Source organism: Caloenas nicobarica, chromosome 3, assembly GCF_036013445.1.
Source record: "Caloenas nicobarica isolate bCalNic1 chromosome 3, bCalNic1.hap1, whole genome shotgun sequence".
NCBI lineage: Eukaryota > Metazoa > Chordata > Aves > Columbiformes > Columbidae > Caloenas > Caloenas nicobarica.
Window position 1 is genome coordinate 120650215 of NC_088247.1, and position 19539 is coordinate 120669753.

Genomic DNA, 19539 nt, shown 5'->3' on the forward strand with positions numbered 1-19539 from the left:
TGATTCTGCTCTGCAGAATTAGGCTCTGTCTAGACTGGGGATTTGACCTGATTACAGCCCTCACTGCCCGACAGAACTGTCCATTGATACCATCTATAGGATGGACGGACAGACAAAGCTGCTGCTTGAGGCTGGGGGACTGACCAACTCCAGCTCCGCCTCGTCATGCAAATAGGTTTTTGTACCTTTGTATTCAGGATTGTACCAGCATAACTATGGCAAAAAACCCTGTAATTTTCACATCCACGTTTTGGCAAGGCCACCAGAGACTATGGACGTGAACTAGAGGAAATTGATCTTTTGTGGTATAAATGCAACTTAGAGCAAATAAAATAAACATCTCTCAATAAGCTAGTCAGAAAAACATGAACACTCATAATTTAACGGAGTTTTGCTGCATTCTGAGCCACAGGATCTACTTGGCTTAAGATCCATTGCCACGAGAGGATTTTACTATGGTGACATGATCTTGCAAACCAATAAAACAAGGCTTTGGTAGAAGTAATTCATACTTGTAAGATTAGTGTCCAAATAATTAAGTATTGAACATGTATATATTAAGACCTGACAATTTTTAAGCTGCTAATGTGACACTAATTTCTTTATAGTGATGGTTAGTATTTGATGTTTGCTTTCGTTCAATCCATATGGTTTAAATAACATTTTAATTAACTTTTATAGGAGAATTTGCAGCAGCTGATCATGATGTCTTTGCCAAATGTATTAATAATCGGCAAAAATCCTTTTTCTGGTAAGTTTATTTTTAACTAAGATGAAAATCTACATTGGTGTAATAGTTTGTAGTATTTCACTGGAAATATAATTCATATAGGATTGAGCCTTTCAACAGAAGATTGTGTAAATGCTTCCAGCAAGTAAGTGGTTTAATAATGATGAGTAACATTTTCTTTGTTCGCACCAAAGGTCCACACTTCACAAAAATGTGTTCTGTCAACCTCAGCACTGGCTGTCATTGGGCTTTATGCTGAAACGAAGCACATTTCCCAGCAACCAGTGAGACACTGATACAATAAAATATGTTTCCTGTATTCCCAGCTACTGTGCTTTCAACTTTCTCTACCTAAGCCACCCCTGAGAAAATTGGCAGTTCAGTGCACCTCACTTGATCCAACTCCTAATCCGTGTTTTTCTTCCCCAAACTTTCCTGCTTCTCTTGCATCATTACCTGAAAAATATTGCAATTACCTTCGTGCTTTCTCCGCGAACTGATACTGTCTTCTCCATGCTCCCACCTTCTCTGCTTCCAGCTCTGAGAGTTGCAATTTTCAGACCAAGAAAATTAGCCCGTGTGGACCCAGCTGAGTATCCACAGCCGCTTGGGAATCTCTGCACCATGCTCTCAATTCCAGAAGCAGGGAGCAGCCACACCTGGCCTGCATGGAGCCACTGTGGACTGGGCAGAATTTATTAACTTGGGTCTAATGTGCCCCGGGTGTTCTCCTTCTGATGTTCTAGCACCTCAGCAGAGAGGTTAGGAACTCCTCTAACAGGCTGTGTAGCTTCCCCTGGCTTTTTTCATTTATTTAAGATGTCTTCTATGCCATGCTTCCGTGTATGTGAGATGAGATTTTTCTCATGCGCAAGAAGAACCATCTGTGTTACCTCACTTTTCAATTCCAGGGTTCATAACGTTGATACTTGCCATGTCCCATCTGCGTATATCTCATTTATGTAGGTATTTTGAATTTTTTTTTAATTTTTATTTTCTGCTTTTGAATATTGCTGCTTTTGCTTCTGAGGTCACAGCCTTTTAAGTTTTTGTATGTGCAGATGCTGTAATCTATCATATGCACCAAAAAGTGTGAATGTGGTCTCTTTTCCAAAAGAATAGAATCCATTGTGCTTTTATATTTTGATTCCAGACTTTCTTAAGGTTTTTGAAATGTTCCATGGATTTGCCTAGAGACCAGATTTAGAGGAAAAACAGATTTAAAAAAACCAAACAGGTTGTAGTACTTGTGTGGTGACTTTTTTTTTAAATTCTCTTCAAGATACTGAGACAAAATATATCTTAACAATATTGTGTAGTGTAAGATGAAATGTTATTTCAAATGCACTAGAGAAACCCACCAAGATAATTTAGTATTGAGTTGTATACACAAACCCCTATGTTTTAGTCGTCAATAAGAAAGCTGCTTCCTGTTCCGGGACCTCGGCTAAGTCTGTGGAGCTTTTGTGGTTTGGCAAGCGGAACCTCTGGTGGTGTTTGCGTTGTTCTCCTCTGGGGATGTTATTGGATTTGTGAGAAAATACAGACCTTACTGTACCATAGCCCATATTAAAAAAAATTGTTACGTGCGACAATATTCTTGAAGACGTTTCAGATTCCTGCTTGAGTTCATCATGGAGTTTGATCTGAATCAGAAGACAGACCTGTTCTTGTGGGTTCCATCCAGAACCTTTCCTCTTGGAAAGTTAAGACTGCTCTTGCTGTGTCGACTTGAAGAGGAACTCATCCCTATCGGGATTTTTTTTTTTCTTTGGTGGGCAAGTGTGGTGAAATCAAACCTTGGTGACTTTTAAAGAGACTTGCTATGCGAGTCTGATTGCGCCAAGACAAGCCCCCATAGTAAAAGTTGATTTTCTGATCAAGTGATTAGGATTCGGTCCACTAAAGCTTAGGCTGCAGCTGTGTTTTTTTTCACAGGAATGTCTCCCAGTTTTTCCCCTATGCATTACTTTGTGCTTAAGGAACTCAGTAGAGAAACACCAGAAGACAACAAATCACAGAAGGCAAGGGCAGATAAGATCTCAGGAAGAGAACCGTGTTTGACTGTATCAGAGGCAGTTGGCTAATCAAGGAAAATGCAGATAGAACGCTGGATTGGAGCTTTGGTAAAAAAGAGGTCATCAGACTTTATCAAGAAACGTTTCAGTGGAGCTAATTGGCAGGAAGCCAGTTGGAGGAGAAAGCTGGAGGAGAAGAGCTACAGGCTGTGATTGTAAATGTTGAGTTAAATTACAGGGGAAAAGGAAAAAGGAGATAATGATGAGGCACATATTCTTTAACGAGGAAGAGGAAAGATTAAAACCAGCTCATATTTCTGAGGGTGGAGGCTACAGAGATCTGACAGGCAGGGATAAGGGGGAGTGCAGGGAAGATCAGAGGATGGGTTAGGGTAGGGACAAAGCTCAAGCAGCAGGTTGGGGGGGGTATGGAAGAGAATGATCTGTTTCTGTGTGGGTGATGCAGAAAAAGGAAGAAAAACGTACAAGCTGGTTGGTCGCAATGGGAAACTGCAGGATTTTGCCATGTTCCTTCAGGGAATGTGGGGGAGAGACACGGACACAATATTCAGATTGGCTTTTAAGAGCCAGTCAGGAGATGCTGAAGCAGTGTGCAAATGAGTATCCCAAGAGGAGTTCAGGGCTTGCTTTAAAATAAAAAAAAAAAGTACGATGAATTAATTGGGATAAATGAATGTAGGATATGTGATATTGGGATGGATTCCTGAAGTTAAAATATTTTGGTTAACCTTTATTGATTAAGACAGGCAGCCAGGTGGAATTCCTCTTCTGCAGCTGAAGTAGCTGCTTGTGGTGAAACATGTTCATTGGCGGTTTATGTTTCTATGTAAAAGACTTCGCAGCTCGAGTCTTTGAGGTACAAATCTGTATAAATGCTTAAAAATCTCCCGTTTGAGTTCATGTTCTCCGCAATGGATCTACCCGACAAACCTCTTTTGAAAAATTGAAACATTACATGTTCGTTGGGATTATACATATCTCCGTCTAAAAGCAGCAGATTGAATCAATGTTAAAAAAAGGCTCTTTACTTAATATTCTGATGTACAGAGACCTCCTAAAGCCATGGGGAAGGCTTGACTCTGCTGAAAGTTAGTCAAAATCAGTAAGAATTATGTATCCTTTCAGGTTTTTTCCTGATTTCTTTTTGATTTCCTCTTTTGATCAAGATTATCTCACATCTGCAGCTTTTTGAGAAGGATTTTGCATTTGCCTCACTTACAAAATACTGTAGTGGATCAAATCAAATCAAAGGACAATTTTCAGGTGCCTGTAAGTGACTGGTTACATCTTTCTTACCTGAGGTTTCATCCAAAATAGACTGGCTTGCCCAACGTAGGTGCAAACTGTCATTTCAGAAGGAAGGTTCCGGGTGAATTTTCTTTTAGATGCTTGTAATCATCTCGTGATCATTGGAGGTTGTCTGTGATTAGCTGGTCGTTTACAAAAAAGGGCCCTGAGTAAGTTAGGCCAGGCTCAGGAAGGCCTGCGCCTACCTGAGCACCTGCTGGCCACGCCGTGGTGGTGGCTGTTTGGGCCGAGACAATCTGTTGGTGATGGCAGTAGTGCCACCAGCTGTATTGCAGAGCACAGGTTTGCAGAATAAAGGTCAGATTTCTTGCCAGCGCCAGCGTTATTTTTTTTGACAGCATAGCTTTTGTCTGGTTCGCTAACAATGAAATAAACTATTGGCTGAAATCCAGAGTATATTGCAGAAAGGATGCTATTAGGACCCTTTTATTCCTAGATAGCTCGGTGGATAGTGTTTTCTGTTGCAGTAAAGCAAAATTATACATGACCATTTAGAGTTTCATTCCAACTAACATAAGCTATTTTGCCATCCCGAAAGTGTTTGCTTCTGGCATTTATATTCTAGATGTAGCATATATTTAGTAGCAGTATGAGGACATTTTGAATGTAAAAAGAAAGAAACATCTTTATTAATCTGTAAACAGAGTTCTTTAACTTAAGCTTCTTTAGGAGATTAAGAGGCCTAGGGCCAGATTTGGATATACATTTTGGTTTTTAGATGTGCAGATGAATATCTAATCTTGCTTTATGAAATAATTTAAAGGAACTTGTCACCTAGAACTTACAGCTTGGAGGTGGCAAATAATTTAAGCATTGTTGTAAATATCTTGAGATACTTGAGATTACACTTGAAAACTTGATTGTAGGTCCCCAAAGCTCTTTTGAAAACGTCACTCATAAGTTTTGCTTTACGAGGGGCTGAAATGGTATTTTTTTCAATAGAAACTATTATCGATATTAAACTATATGTTAACGATGAAAGTTGGCAGTTAAAAGGACTAAGTTGAAAGCTGGGAAGATGGGCTTTTCTTCATCTTTTGTTTTCTAGACTAAGTTAAGATAAATTACATGAAAGTAATGAGAAAACCTGCTGTTTTCTGTGGGGTAGGGGAAGAAACTCAAATTACCATTTTACGCCTACCATTATTATGTTCTTGTTTTCTTCTTAGAGCCAGGTACTGAAGAAATAAAAAAACTCCTCCTGCTTTTACTTGGTTGTGCGGTTCAGGTAGGTTTAATATAAGTTATGTGTATGAAAAGGTTTAAATGCTACCAATCTCTTTTCTTACTATTTTAATAGCAGAGGTGGTATATGACTTTGACCTTCCTTCCTCTTGTGGTACTATTGCATTCCTTGAAAATCTGGATATTCTGACAGTTAAAATGGCTGCAATTTTACACCTCTTACATTTTATTGTATGAATATAGCAAACTGTGTATGTAGGATTTCTAATACTTTATAGACTGTAATATTGTTAATTCACCTGATGGTGTAATGAAAGGAAGAAAATGATAAAGTACTGAAGAATTATCATCTTATCTTCCTCCTTTTCAGTAGCTATTTTATCTTGGTCATTTTATTGGTGTTGGAAGTTATAATTACTGTAACATGGCATAAACCAAGTGTTTATTGGTCAACACAATTATGGATAATAATTTCGCAATATGATCATTGTAATTTCAGATTTATCCTTCTTAGCTCTTAAAAATACAAAGGAAGGATGGAAATACTTGCAATTTTTATATACATATGTATATAAAATAGATATCTTTATTTTTAGTGTCAGAAAAAAGAAGAATTTATTGAAAGAATCCAAGGTCTGGATTTCGATACAAGAGCAGCTGTTGCAGCCCATATTCAAGAGGTATATAGGGCATTTTTTTTGGCAGTGGAATATTGCATTGTAAGAAGATGAATTGTATTTGTTCAAAAGCAAGTAAACCAAATACATGATTTGTGTATCTATCGTTCTTAGTAAGAAAAAAATGCCTTTATTTTTTTAACTTGATTCACAAAAAGATTTCATGATCAAGCTCTTTCGGGTTACATTGTTGAAACAGTACGGGGGGGCAAGTATGTTGCTCCAAGAATGTCTTAGAATTACAGCAAACTTAGTGACGTTTTCATATGCAAATTAATTTATAAAATATATTTCAAATCCCATGTATTTGATACATAATGTATATTATGTCAAAGTTACCTTTTGCTTTTTATTTTGCCAGAAGTACAAGGTCCTACTTTCAGGTAGATAAGAAACTATTCCATAACATACAATTTATTCTATTTTATGTGTTTTTTCATAACTTGTCTTGAGAATTTAACCTGTAGGGTTTCAGATTTATTTTCTCATGCTTCCTTTCTACTCTTATAATTTAAAGCGGATGGTTTTTTTTCTTCCATTTCATTCCATAGGTAACTCATAATCAGGAAAATGTGTTTGATCTGCAGTGGATGGATGTCATTGTATTGACACAAGAATATGTTGAACCTCTCTTGAAAAATATGGCATTGCATTTAAAAAGACTTATAGATGAAAGAGATGAGCACTCAGAGGTATGGATGTGGCTTGTTGCTAAGAGAAATGTAAGAAGTAATTTTTGAAAATGATACAGTTCATTTTTAGAGCTAGTAGGTTAATGTATGCTCTGTTAGCATATTTAAGGAGGGACTTCTTAGTGCCCAAAAGTAGTAACCAGAGTCTCAAACAACTTTAAACAACATTCATCTGTAGTTGATACGAAGAAAATCCAAAGCTGTATCAGCTGAAGTTTCCAGGAATCAGTGACCCATCAGTTTGCGAGCCAGTCACTGAAAGATGCGTGTTATATTCCTGTATCCTGCTGTACAGCTTTGAGTGAACTGGAGCAGAATCCATACTGGGAGAGAGGTTTTACAAGCTTGTCGTGAGGCACAATCATTGTACTGTGTGAGAATCAAGAGACGGAAATACAGTTAATTAAAATTGCAAGCTATGAATCAACGTGGTGGTCCCAGATTTGCCCCTCAGTAGAGTGGGGATGTGTTAATGTTGCAATTATTCCAAGTATTCCATGGACAGTTAGCAACTGTCTTTCCAGCTCACAGCCTTGATAAGAATAAAATAGAAACTTAACTGCGAGGGCAGAGGATATGTGGTAATGCTTTTTTGCAATGCAAAGGAAAAGTCACTTTAAAATACAAGAGATCTTCGTATTAGAATAACACCTTTATTTACATGACAAAATAGGAATATTCATGTAGGTCTGATGCTTTATTCAGTTGGCAAGGATGCCACTGCTCACTGAAGAACACCAGTTTCTTCAGAGATTTACATTTATCCTCATGTTCAAGGAATTGTGCAATTTAATTACCCAGTCCATTCAAAGCACTGATAATTTTGTGGACTGAAACTACTTAAATTTAGACTTTTAAGAATAGCCAAACGGTAGTGTAAAATAGTTGTGGCTATTTGCTTTAGGTATAGAGGTGTATGTAGGGCTTCTAACTTATATGGCAAAACTTTTCCATTATTCGTGCTTCATTTCAGTTTTTGATTTATTAAGGCAGTAAATGATATTTGTTTCTGACATGTAAATGGCTCTCTGAATGGAATGATGTACTTTTCTGCCTCTCTCTATATGTTTTTCAATTTCTTAGACTATCATAGAGCTCTCGGAAGAGCGGGACTGTCTCCGTTTCCTACCTCACGCGTCGGCAGCACAATCTCCGTGCGGCTCTCCGGGTATGAAGCGCACGGAGAGCCGGCAGCACCTCTCGGTGGAGCTGGCGGATGCCAAGGCCAAGATCCGGCGGCTCCGGCAGGAGCTGTGAGTACCCCGGGCTGCAGAGCTGCAGCTAATTCAGGAGTATCTGACTATAGTTTTAATCTATCCGTATTCATATACGTTTCTGAGAGATCAGCATTATATTTGAGGTAATTTGGGGTGCCACACAGAGCAGGCGCATGGGACAGGCAGGTGGGGACTGGAATTAAGAGCCGTGTCCTGACCATTCAAGGATTAGTGGCAAAAACGCCCTTTTGAAAAGGAGATAGTGCTGTAGTGATTCCTCAGCAGCAGCACGATTACGTTACCTGTTTCTTGTTGGAAATAGAGGAAGAAATAGTCATCTGTGGTTCCTTCATGGTTTACAAAGTATTTTCACTTAACCTCGTCCAAATACTGTGAAAAATCACAGCGAATATCTTTGTTTCTTTGTTTTTCATATCTAATGAAAACTGGTTTTATCCCTTCTGTTTTATGAAGGAAACTGATTTAGTAAGTACCAGTAGGTACTTTGTCTTCATAGTCGAGGAACAAATCTGAGCGGTAATGAAGAGTTATTTAAAGAGAAAACCAGTAATAGGCCAATGGAGAATCTGTTTCTCCCTATAGCAATGTTTAATGTTGTTTTAGCAGAGCAAAGTGCGTGCAGTTTGAACTTAAAATACAAATGGTTCGTCTGGAGAGATTCAGTACGTATAGTAACTTGCCTGTAGTTTAGAAACGGCATAAATATATTTTAATCCAGCATATCTCGTGGAGAGAGGAGACAAGTAAAATTAGATTAAAAGTTGAGCTGCTAATTGTGACTTACGCTGCCCTCGCTGGTCTACTCGTAGCAGAGTCTGTTGATCAGATCATCTCTGGCTGGATTAAGCGTCTGGTTGATTTACTCAGAGGATCCCCTTCCCCCACAGCGTCTTGGGCTTCGTGAAGAGTAGAGGACAAAAAGCTATGGCTCTTTTTTTCTGGTGTCTGTATTATTATGTGTCTGCTGAAATGAGCCCGCCCAGGATATTCTATAAACAGCTGCACCAAGAAAATTAGTGAAAAAATTGCTGTTATTAGTTTGATTGACAGTTAATAGATAGCCTAAACAGTGAACACTGGTATGTTCTGTATAATTTAGTACAATCCTCTCCAGTCTGTAGCTGAAGCATGCAATTAGGGCAACAGTGATGGCTCGGAACATTTCACATTTTGCACTCTATTTGAATTCAATTCATAAAGAATTTTCCTTTATGTGTAGCCGTATATTTAAAATATTAGACTTCAATAAATTAACTTTTGTCTGTAGCATTTGGTAGTAAATGCTGCATGTATTTGATAAACTTAAAATTAGATTCATTCCAGAGTTGAAAATATTCAGCTTAAAATTTATTTATAACCTGATTTTGGCAATGAACATTCGTATCTGGTTTAATAGGCACTGTGGCTAAGATAATTTCATACAAAAGGTCCGCAAAGATTATTTTTCACTTGGATGCAAAACAACAATTTGACGCTTGTAATATAGAAACTCCAGAATTGGAAATGGCACACCTGATTTGCTGTATGAAGTCCTTAGTGTTTCTATGTAGAACAATAATCCAGGCATATGAATGTTGCAGTGACCTGATCTGATGCAGGATCCATTTGTGTGGTCTGTGAACCGGTCTGCAGAGGGAACGCTTTGCTATCTGCTGTGGACGCTGGTGTTACACACACAGATGAATCCCTGGACGCTTGTAGGCTGTCCGTGACCTTTCTGAAACAATGCATGGCTGCAAAAAAGGGCATTCGTTGTGAGATTGGCTCTTTTAAAAAAAAAAACCAAAACACTGTTCTAGTTTTGTTTAAAATGGATATATTTTGTTAGTATGATTACTTTTAGTTTGTATTATGCACTTCAGTCCATTATATTCTCTTATCTCCCCCTTTTCTACTTCTGTTTTGTTTCATACTTGTATTCCAAAATATTAAATAATATAGTAACATGTTTGAATATGCAATATATTTTTTTAAAGTTATACAATATGGCAGATTTTTTGAACAGCCAATAATGTGCAGTTGTATTTTGAACATTAGGTATTTTGTGTCTTTGAGTGAATTAAATATTTCCCTTGCACTTACTCATTGTTTAACAAACTCATTTTTGAGCATTGAGAAGAGTGTTAGTGGGAAGTTAAGAATGGCACCTGTAAAAGTTGTAGTATTCTATGTCAAATAGTCTTTATTACAAAATTCTGAATATACTAAAGTAGACACTACATTGTTTCCATAAAACTAAGATTCATTATACGCTTCATCAAATTGAAGATATTAAGTGATATCTTCTTTTAATGAGTAAACCTTGATTCTTCTCTGTAAGAGAAAGAAAAATTACGGAAGTATCAAAGGGCTTTTAAAAGTGGCTTTACCCGATCTGTGCCAGGATCCATTGGTGGTCGTTGTCTGGTTCTCCTGGAAAATACTTGGACCTTTTGAATGTATATTTTGAAATTATTTTAAGTTTACCTGCAGATGTGAATCTCCTGGTATATATTTATGTGCATTGTCTCTTTTTTTTTTTCCAAAAAAATCTCTCTTATCACAAAAAGGTCCCTTATTGCACCCTCATGTTTTCTGCCCCTCGTAAGTAAGAAATCGTAGTGAACAACAATTTAAAAGACTATGAAAAATCTGACCAAATTAAAAAGATTAGATGTAGTGTAAAACCTAAACATAATGGCATACCTAAGTTTTACACTGGGATATCCATGAAATTCTGGATCAAATAAGGGACGTCTCATGAATTTCAGTGTTTTGTTCTCCAGTCTATCTAACTATCAAGTTTTGCAGTCATATTTAACTGCTTTGTGTTCTCTCTTTTAAGGGAGGAAAAGACTGAGCAGTTGCTTGACTGTAAACAAGAACTTGAGCAGATGGAAGCTGAGCTGAAGAGACTTCAGCAAGAGGTATGGGATCTGGAGATCCAGTGTTTGCAAAAAGTGAGGGAAAAAAAGTTGCCACCAACAATTCCTCAAACACAATTCACTCAGATTTCATCTGGTTGTCTTTATACTTTGGGTCTGTATGTTGATAATGAGGGAAAACTTCCGATTCATTCATTATTAGGATATGAGTGTATACAATTATTGGAGATATTTGAGTATATTACCTGTAAAATAAATATGCTGTTCTGAAATTTAAAAATGTGTACATACCTCTCCTTGCAAAAGGTCAGTGCAGTTTTCTTGGAAATACATCATCCGCACTGACCCTCTAAAATATATTTTTTTTCTTTACCTTTGTTAGAATTGACTTCTGCATTAAAATAATGCTTTTAAATAATGAAGCAGCTCTGTTATCCTCCAGCATGTACTGTCCAGTATTCTTGCCTTTAATTTCTGAATTTCCTTCTTTTCTAGAATATGAATTTACTCTCAGATGCCCGCTCTGCCAGAGTGTATAGAGATGAATTAGATGCTCTTCGTGAGAAGGCAATTCGAGTTGACAAGCTGGAAAGTGAAGTCAGCCGGTATAAAGAGAGGCTGCATGATATTGAGTTCTACAAAGCTAGAGTGGAGGTATATAAAGGAAAAAAAAATACTGAATAACCATCATTTTTTGTTTGCTGTGGCTTTTTCAAAGTTATTTTGATGACTTAAACATTGAGATGTGAAAACAGTGTTCCAGCTTCTTGCTCTGGGATACGTGATAGCCAGTCTTTTGTGATAAATTGCAGTTTTTAGGCAAGAGTGTCTGTGTCCAGCGGCATCCAGTTTCATTTGAAGTCAGCAGTGTTCACCAGGGCTCTAAGCTAGCAGGATCAGTAGGAGCCTCTGTTTAGGATATATACCATGTATTGAGAAACACAAGGAGAAATTCATTAAAAATTAATTAAAAATGAATGAATGACATGAATGACTTCATAACCTGTGTATATCTACTGCTGTTATAAGAGAGACTGAAAACATATGGTAAAAATCGGTAAAGATACTAGTGTGCAGGCTTTGAATGCAGTGGAAATTTCATTTAGTAAAAAACCTAAGATTTGTTTACATGTTTCAAAGCTTGTAAACTATCTGATTTTTTTCAGTCATGCTCGAATAGAGACGATGTTAATTAGTTGGTTTTGCTTCATAATAACAATAACAACTAATATTTGTGTAGGGAGGAGTATGAAGGCTAAATATTTGTATGTTGTATTCACTGATCTTTTTTTCAGATTATGCAGCTGACTGCATGCTGAAGTTTGAAAAGTTTTGTCTTTCTAGCATGAGTAAAATTGTCAATTATTCATTTTTACACATTGTTGTTTTCATTAGATGCCATTAAAAACAATCCTCTAGCTACATAAATTAAAGCTGTTTAGGACCTATGCAATACATCTTTCTGGGTCACAAATCACAGGGGTATTCATGGTTTGATTATCAGTTTATATTAATAAGGAAATACCTTTTGTTGTGAGCTTTTTCATTGCTTAACTCTTGCAGGAGTTAAAGGAAGACAATCAAGTGTTGCTAGAAACAAAGACAATGTTGGAAGATCAATTAGAGGGGACCCGAGCCCGTTCTGATAAACTACATGAGTTAGAAAAAGAGAATCTACAATTAAAAGCTAAATTACATGATATGGAGATGGTAAGTGTAAACTGAGGATGACAAAGACAACTGAAAGGCATTGAATTTCATTTCTAATTTTGATAAAAGAACTTCCAATGAAAATGGTGGGGGAGAAGAAGGAGGGATGTCTAGATTTACTAACACTTGCTAACTAACTTTGTGTTTCTCTGTGGCATACTAGATAGTGAAATATTTTCTGTATGTTGAGACATATGTTTTTAAAAAAGTTGTGTGTGAAATAATCTTTAAGGAGCGTGATATGGACAGAAAGAAGATTGAGGAACTCATGGAGGAAAATATGACTCTAGAAATGGCTCAGAAACAAAGTATGGATGAATCATTGCACCTCGGCTGGGAACTTGAACAGATAAATAGGACTACGGAACTTTCTGAAGGTAAACATGATGATACTCACAAACTAATGAAACAGAAACACTGAAAGCTCAGAGGTCGGACTGCACTAGGAAATTACAGCTCCCGACATCTAAAGTGCAGGATCTTTCATCCTCTGGAGAAATGACAGTTTGGGGGTTATTTTTTGGTTTGTTTTTGTTGTGTTTGGGGTTTTTTGGGGTTGGTTTTTTTGTTGTTTTTCTCCACTCAGTCCCATGTATCCTTGGAGATACATCCTACATTAAAAGTCTCTGTTATTGTGATTCTTGTTCACTTAGAGATGTAAAACCCTTAAATACCTTGGAGCTACGTTGTGTTGCCATTCAAAGTTCTATACTCCATAGCACAGATCATGAGTCTTCTTGCTTTGCTGTTCTCGAAGTTAAGATTCATTAATGCTTCTCAGAGTAATTGCAGAGATAACTGTGGTAAAATTTTGATTCTTCCAAAATAGTGTGCTTGGCCCTACACCGGATCCCATACAAAGGATTTGTGGAAATTTAGAGATATGTCCTCAGTCACAGAAAACAAACCTCAGCTGTGATTAGGAACTGTAGGATGAGTAGAAAGTTTTCTTTTATGCATCTACGGTGTTATCTGTTGGGTAAGCAGGATGGGCCATTAACCTTCACAAGCTCTGTTCACCAACAAGGCACCAGAGGACCAGCAAAGGCTTCTGCATCCCCTCAGTCTGAAAACGCAAAGTCCAAGAACTCCAGGTAATAAATAACTCCCTTTTTTTTTAAATGGAGTTTTTCTCTTGCAGTGCCCCAGAAATCACTTGGTCATGAGGTGAATGAACTGACATCAAGCAGATTATTGAAGCTGGAAATGGAAAACCAAAGTTTGCTGAAGACGGTGGAAGAACTGCAAAGTGCAGTGGGTTCGGTAGAAGGCAGTAGTTCAAGAATTCTGAAAATGGAAAAGGAAAACCAAAGACTTAGCAAAAAGGTATTAGTCAGTGTATGTTTGAATTGTGTGTGAGCTGCCTAATGTTGCTTGCCGTTGTCTTTCTAAAGGGTAATTTTATGCATTGCTATTATTTTGGGTGAAGTATTACTAGGATCTAAGGTGTTATGGTGTTTGTAAGTTTATGGTAAAAAAGAAAACCACCTCAAAGTGTGTTTTCTCTTTTTTTAGTTACTATTTTTAAATAAATGTAAGAATGTGACCATTTTATTCAGAAAGATCGTATACAAATGAGGGAAAAATATTAACATATAGAGATACGAGTAACAAAAGTGTTCTGTGATATTTGAGAACATTATTTTAGCTTTTGTAATTATTAAGCAGAGGAAAGTGTATGTACGTAGGCAAAGACTGACTGATAAGTCTAAGCAGAAAACTTGGTCGTGTGTCCTCATTCATAACTGAGAAAGAGAGCAGATGCATCAAGGAATTGATGAGCCAGTGAATGAGAGGAGGTTGTCAGATTTATCCATGCTGATCTGCAGGATTCTACTCTCCAAATTATGTATATCAAATACAGTAATTAATGATATTTATAGACAGAAAAAAAAATGGAAAAAACCAGGGGCTAATTACAGTGGAGTTGAAATGTCTAAAGGTTCTGAAATAGCTTTTACTTCAGCAGATATTTCAGATGTTAGAGAGACTATTCTTAGAGAAGAGTAAGAGATAATTAAAAAAATAAATGGAAAGAAATCCCTACTGTATTCCACACTTGCACGCTGCTTCTGATTTCTTACCAATGTGGTATTTTTCGCAGAAACTGTGTCCTGCTTTGAGTCTCAGTGCAGTAGCAGAAAGGCAGCTGGCAGGGTATGAAGAAAGGGACAGGTCTTAGAAATGAGCACACTTGGTTATTTTCACTTGGAAACAGTTTTACTGTCTGGCCACATTGTGAGCTGGAACTATTTGACAAAACAAACCTGTGTATTTAATTCCCAAGGAATCGTCATAAGTGTCTCTTGAAATAGTTAAGTAGGATCAAACAACTTTCAACCTTTATATGTTAAAAGAGACTTGGATGAGCACTATAAATCTCACAAAATGGAATTTTAAGAGAAAAAAAAGATGTTTGGGGAAATATCCAGGGCCTAATAAAATCTGTCCACTTTTTTAAATGCAAAAGTACTTTATAGATAAAATTTTCTGAGCCAGGGAGAAAATTCTGGCAGAAGTGAATTTATTCCTAGAAGAGATTAATTGCTTCAGATAAAGAATAGAAAACTCCGTTTTATTCTTTCCTTTAACCTTCTTTATTCGCTTCTGTAAGTGTACCTTCAACCCAGCTAAGAGTAATGCTATTGTCATTTTGAAGTACATTTAAAAAAATCAGTTTCTTTTTCCCTAGCTTGAAGAGCTGGAGAATGAAATTAGCCAAGAGAAACAAAGTCTTCAGAACAGTCAAAATTTGAGTAAAGATTTGATGAAAGAAAAAGCACAGCTTGAAAAGACACTTGAAGCACTTCGGGAAAACTCGGAGAGACAAGTGAGTAGCAGAATTAAAAGTCTTAATGCTGCATTGTCCTGTGCTTTTGTACAGGCATAAAGGGACTGTGAGGATAGCAGATTTGCCAAAAGGACATATCTGCAGAAAATAGTTTTTCTAAGACCTGCAGCCCCTCAGAGACATGACTCATTTTTAGCTGAAGCTTTACTGTTAGTTTTAGAACTCTTCAGCGTTTTGTAATGCTTCTGTGGCTTTCACGGGCTGTGTGTTTGCTGTGGTTGCTTAGAGGGTGTAGCTCAGCCAAAAGAGAAAATGGGGAGCTCTGGAGGGACGCCAGACACCTCCCCACGGAGGAGAAGAGGTTCCAGGCAGCTGGGCAGCGTTTGAGGTCGTGTCGGGCTATTAATGAGAATTACAGCTGCCCGTCCCGCTGCTGATTCTTCCTCCTGTGTCGCTCATGGGCTTGTGCATCTGGGGTAGGGGAACTGTCACATCCAGCTTTGTAATATCCCCTTATACTCAGATGTTTTTCTAGCTGTGACTCGTAGGTGGATAGCAGAGTTTAATTTTGTGTGCTGGAAACTGGCATCTGGGGCTTTGTAAAAGACTTGAGCTGTATTTGGGAGGGCACTCAATGGCACTCACACATTAACATCTGTATCTCAGGGGTGCTGACACCTACTAAAGGGCTTTGCAGAGCAATCCACAGGAGCTGTGGATGGCAGCCGCTAGGAAACGAGTTATGGAAACTTCTGGAAATCCCATATTTAGGAATCAGCTCCTTCAGAAGTAGAACTGTAGTTATCTTTTGTAAATTCCACAGATACTTCTTGCTGAGACTGGCATTTTTTTTTTAGTTTAACTTAAAAGTACAGTATTTTGGAATACAGAATTTTGTATTTCAAAAATCCTGAAAATTTTTAAAGGCCAAATGTAATCAGTAAATGAAATTCCAGACTTGAGAAAGAAAGAGAGAAAGAAAGAAAGAGAATGCTATACTACAATAATTTATTTATATGTTGTATTAGAAGTGTACTCTAGAGAAGAAAGGACTAAAACTTTCCGGAGTAAGTTATAAGTCCCAGTTCAACCATCAGGGATACATACATTGTTTTGAACGTGTTGGAGTAGGACTAGTATTTCAATGGGCCTATTTCTGCTTAAAAATAATCTACTGAGGAGCTGTGATGTGTTGGCAGCGTCTTTCATGTCTTTCACTAATCCTCCACTGAAACTTAGTGGAGGGGATGGAACGAGGTTCATTTGATTTCATCAAAAATTATGAAGGTGTTGATTGTGATTTTTTTGTTAAGTTGGGTTTATAGAAGCAGAATTCGTGGAAAGTAATTATGCATGTTTAGTAACGTTCCAGGTTATACAAGGAAATGTTACAAAGTTGCGTTTTTAGACACCTGTTAATTAGTATCTTACTAATCATTTCAGAACAGTTTGTCATTGCTGGGAACAAACACGTAGATCCTGTAATTAATAGTTGTGTTGAGAATTAAATATGAAAGAACAGTCTATAATTTTCTCAATCTGTTTTCTGTTGCAACCAGCACTTTTGCTTTTCTCAGAAACAGCTGATTGTTGAAACATCCCTTATGCTGTATTATTAGTGTATTCTTAAATATTGATCTAAACAATTTTCTGATTTTGCTGTCTGTCACGTACCCAAATAATTTCAAATGACTTAGAGTAACTGGAAAAGTCAAGAAATACTAAAAACAAAGATGTAAATGCTGCCTTTATCCTTGCAGTAGATCTGGCAATATGTTACCTAAGAAAATAATTCAGTTCTAATATGATGTATTTTCTTTGGAAGCTGTTTTGGAACAGCATGTCCAAGGGTTCTTTTTAACTCAAAAATTAACGCAACTTTGTTTCTTCACAAAATGTTACTGACGTGATCAGGGTGCTCTCAGATCCCACAGATCGCTTCTATTTTTTCCAAGTGAAATAAAGACAGTTTTCTGGCTCCCACACCTGTTTCCATCTCAAGTTGAGTTCAGAACTTGACTGCAGTTTTGTTCTTCATGGACACACATCTCCGGAAATTCCAGAGTTTAAGAAAAAGAATCTGAATCTGAGTAAACCCAAATTAAAATGAAATGAAGCTAAGAAACAGATACAGCTTTGTTTTGGTTTGTGCTTCATTAGTTTTATTTTTTGTGTTATGTACTAATATCCAAGAGGAAGCTATTTGAAGATTCACTTTGACTTATTTTGTTGTCAGACTTCCACCTGTGTAAATACACGTTGTTTGTAATGCTGCTAATAAATACCAGTAGAGTAAGATAAATTTTTTAACTTAAGCGGAAAATATGATGTAATCTTATTATCTTAGTAGCTTTCAGTTTATATGTGGAAGTAATTACTTGTTGGCTTGTCGCTCACCAAAGTTTACAATTTTCCCCCCAAATTAGGTTAAGCTATTAGAACAAGAAAATGAACATTTGAATCAAACGGTAGCTTCTCTGCGACAACGCTCACAAATCAGCGCTGAAGCGAGAATGAAAGAAATAGAAAAAGAAAATAAAATCCTTCATGAGTCTATTAAAGAGACCAGCAGTAAGTTAAATAAGATTGAATTTGAAAAAAAGCAAGTCAGGAAAGAACTGGAACACTATAAAGAGAAAGGGGAGAGAGCAGAAGAACTTGAGAATGAGCTGCATCATCTGGAGAAGGAAAATGAAGTATTACAGAAAAAAATTACTACCTTAAAAATTACTTGTGAGAAGATCGAGGCCTTAGAACAAGAAAACTCAGACCTGGAAATGGAAAACAGAAAACTCAAAAAAACTTTGGATAGCCTAAAAAATCTCACTTTTCAATTAGAATCCTTAGAAAAGGAGAATGCACAACTCGATGAAGAAAACTTGGAATTAAGAAGAACAATTGAATCCTTGAAGTGTACAAGCATTAAAGTGGCACAGTTACAATTAGAAAACAAGGAACTGGAGAGTGAAAAGGAGCAGCTTAAAAAAAGCCTTGAACTCATGAAAGCCTCGTTTAAGAAAACGGAACGCTTGGAAGTCAGCTACCAAGGCCTGGACACAGAAAACCAAAGGCTACAGAAAGCCCTCGAAAACAGCAATAAGAAGATTCAGCAATTAGAAAGTGAATTACAGGATTTAGAGTCTGAAAATCAGACTCTGCAAAAGAACTTGGAAGAGTTAAAAATCTCTAGTAAGCGCCTGGAGCAATTGGAAAAGGAGAATAAGCTGTTAGAACAAGAGACTTCTCAACTGGAAAAAGATAAGAAACAGCTAGAAAAAGAAAATAAAAGGCTTAGACAACAAGCAGAAATTAAAGATAGTACTTTAGAAGAAAACAATGTAAAAATTAGTAATCTGGAAAAGGAAAATAAATCTCTATTTAAAGAAATTGTTGTATATAAAGAGTCATGTGTACGCCTGAAAGAACTAGAGAAAGAAAATAAAGAGCTCGTGAAAAGAGCTACCATTGATAAGAAAACCCTTGTCACTTTACGAGAGGTAAGCAGAAATGAGTTACCATTCCTCTCACACCTGTTTGTAGTGTAGAGAAATTATAACTGTATTTTTGCAGAAAGCTTGTCTTTTGTATTTTTTGTGCTTTAATCTGTATACTAGTAGCATCTTTAATGGTTACAGTAGGGAAAGTGTTAGATAATAAAAAGTTACATAATCACAATCAAACAGAATAGTAGAACCATATTACATGTAATTGTGTAAGGTTACTTACAGACTGTCATGGAGCAACATTAAATTAATGTTGTTCGGGTTCTTCACATTAGTATTTGTTCTGAAACGTTCCCCCTCTACCATAATGTTCAAGACCAAGTCTGAAAGAGAAGATCTACAGAAAGGGCAGAGTAAACAACTACAGAACAATCAAATTATAGTTACAATGGAGTGTCTGATATCGCTGAGACAACACTTGGAAGGAAAGGGGAGTTAACACTGAGTTATTCAGGTCATGTAGGGATAAAAGACTCTTGCCCCAGCGCTTCTAGGATTAATACTACATTATTTTATTGATATGATTATACTGACTATAATTTTTTTCTGTGCCAAGGACTTGGTGAATGAAAAATTGAAGACTCAACAAATGAACAACGATCTAGAAAAACTTGCTCACGAACTTGAAAAAATTGGTTTAAACAAGGAGCGTCTCTTGCACGATGAACAGAGCAGCGATGACAGGTGAGAACGTCGGGACCTACAGGGAACCGTGTGGAAATGAGGGGGGTTTGGTTCATAAAGTGGTTCATTAAATGGTTTTATTCATAAAACGGTTTTACACACCATTTTTGTCCATACT

The 19539-nt window shown here is 37.0% G+C and overlaps 1 protein-coding gene across 5 annotated transcripts in view; it reads left to right on the forward strand.

Moving 5' to 3' along the window:
* Window positions 1-19539, forward strand: part of CCDC88A (coiled-coil domain containing 88A) — a 64907-nt gene that overhangs the window by 19331 nt on the left and 26037 nt on the right. For all 5 annotated transcript variants that reach the window (XM_065630720.1, XM_065630719.1, XM_065630721.1 and 2 more), the window contains exons 5-17: window positions 682-751; window positions 5247-5305; window positions 5859-5942; window positions 6491-6631; window positions 7715-7884; window positions 10694-10775; window positions 11229-11387; window positions 12297-12443; window positions 12676-12820; window positions 13585-13769; window positions 15136-15273; window positions 17661-18731; window positions 19294-19421. In XM_065630720.1, coding sequence (XP_065486792.1) covers window positions 682-751; window positions 5247-5305; window positions 5859-5942; window positions 6491-6631; window positions 7715-7884; window positions 10694-10775; window positions 11229-11387; window positions 12297-12443; window positions 12676-12820; window positions 13585-13769; window positions 15136-15273; window positions 17661-18731; window positions 19294-19421 — 2579 coding nt within the window. The remainder of the gene's footprint in view (window positions 1-681; window positions 752-5246; window positions 5306-5858; window positions 5943-6490; window positions 6632-7714; window positions 7885-10693; window positions 10776-11228; window positions 11388-12296; window positions 12444-12675; window positions 12821-13584; window positions 13770-15135; window positions 15274-17660; window positions 18732-19293; window positions 19422-19539) is intronic.